The sequence below is a fragment of the Sphaeroforma arctica genome (genome assembly GCF_001186125.1).
Source record: "Sphaeroforma arctica JP610 unplaced genomic scaffold supercont1.454, whole genome shotgun sequence".
NCBI lineage: Eukaryota > Ichthyosporea > Ichthyophonida > Sphaeroforma > Sphaeroforma arctica.
In genome coordinates, this window is record NW_014040104.1 from 53858 (window position 1) to 55705 (window position 1848).

The window sequence follows — 1848 nt, forward strand, 5'->3', positions numbered from 1 at the left end:
ATCCGTGCACATCAGTGACCACGTGTGCATAATATTTAGCTGAATGTGCGGTGCATGAGAACCCACTGTCTGGCATTGCATTAATTTCAAATTCTGTTTCTATTGATACTTTCTCTTTGTGTTCCTAGCTATATTATGCCGTGAACTTTGAGGCGTTTTTCCACCTGCCGAAAGGCATTATTCATGCCTGATTATTTAGTTTGATACCATCCTAAGCTCATCGTTTTTACAAGGTATCCGACTACCACACCTGTATAGTCTCACACCCAACCGTATACTACCTTGTTTCCCTCAGCTCCCTTTCTCGTACCCTCAGCAAGCCATATGTGACATACCCAAATAATCTAGCTTCCAACCAAGGTGCCTCTCCCTTCTCACTTTAGAATCCTGTCTCATTCTCTTACGCAGGCAGAATTCACATACCTGATTCTTATTACCCCCATCCCGAATCATTCCTCAAAATCCTTGCTCCCGTTTCTCAGACGACCGTAACTAATGCAGCTGACAGTGACGATATGGGCGAAGACGGGACGGCGACCGCTTATGGCAATGGCAAAATAGGCTATGTTGTTTGCAAGTTTATCGACAGTGGCGCCTTTGGTGAGGTATCTCTGGTAGGTGGGCCATCGCACTTATTTGTCGGTGCATTTACATATATGTTAATTCATATCTCATACCATCTAGTTACATGTCGTTCTATGGAAACAGGCAGCCGCAAATGGGCTCTGTATGATGCAAATCCAAAAACAATTGCGCCATCGGCGAGGTATCTTTGGCAGGGGATCAATCATGCTTTATGTTTACGTTCATCATCGGTATAAATTTCAATGCCAAACATATGATTGTATTTCAAGTCTGGCCGTAAATGTGAACAACGTCTTTAGGCCTTGATAGCTGAAATATGCCGCGTGAACACCATGTAAACAATAGTTCACTATCATACAGTAGATAGCACGCCTGTTCAGCGAATCCACTCACTGGCGAATGCTATCCGGCTGCGCGACGAGCATTCGCAATGATTCAAACTAGGCATAAACCCCGTTGGCATGTAGTCGATAGGGTCTATCTACGTCTTACATAGCCTTCATAGAACCACCCCCGTTCACGTGCGCACACGACCCAGCGCCGTACCGCTTGAAACGCCCGTTGCCGCCAAGTGAGAAGTGGCTTGGTATGAAACTTCTGTGCACACTTGAACAAAGATCATGTGAACTAAGCTCGTGTTTGCGAACCTCACCCGGACTCAGGTAGAATGCCAACAGACGGGAATGTCATACGCACTGAAGCGTTTCTCGCAAGAAGACGCCGATGTTCTTGCACAGTACCTAGAGGAGCGAGAATTCTTCAATGCCTTAAATAGGTGAGTTGATAGTCTGTACGAAGTTGTATAGGTTTTGATTATTTCAAGCCCTAGTCAAGTGGGCCATATCTTGTGGAAGTTTCTCTTTGTTTTATTTATGGTCGAATGTTGTGTACGTGCGCGGCTAGGTTGTGCAGTTAAATCGTAGTTTAGCATGTGTGTTTATACTGTGTCATGTTTTTGTATATAGTATAGGTCTATGCTTGTGTACGTGAGCGGCCAGATTGTGCAGTTATACCGTAATTTAGCATGTGTGTTTAAACTGTCATGTTTTTGTATATGATATAGGTCTATGCTTGTGTACGTGAGCGGCCAGATTGTGCAGTTATACCGTAGTTTAGCATGTGTGTTTATACTGTGTCATGTTTTTATATATAATATAGGTCTATGCTTGTGTACGTGAGCGGCCAGATTGTGCAGTTATACCGTAGTTTAGCATGTGTGTTTGTACTGTATCATGTTTTTGTATATAATATAGGTCTATGCTT

At 43.6% G+C, this 1848-nt stretch overlaps 1 protein-coding gene across 1 annotated transcript in view; it reads left to right on the plus strand.

The window, feature by feature from the left end:
- The window catches only part of SARC_06394 (AGC/DMPK/ROCK protein kinase), a gene marked incomplete at its 3' end in the record, with an annotated part of 10914 nt that overhangs the window by 3958 nt on the left and 5108 nt on the right, over positions 1 to 1848 (plus strand). The window contains exons 6-7 of the mRNA XM_014299710.1: positions 483 to 618; positions 1252 to 1360. Coding sequence (XP_014155185.1) covers positions 483 to 618; positions 1252 to 1360 — 245 coding nt within the window. The remainder of the gene's footprint in view (positions 1 to 482; positions 619 to 1251; positions 1361 to 1848) is intronic.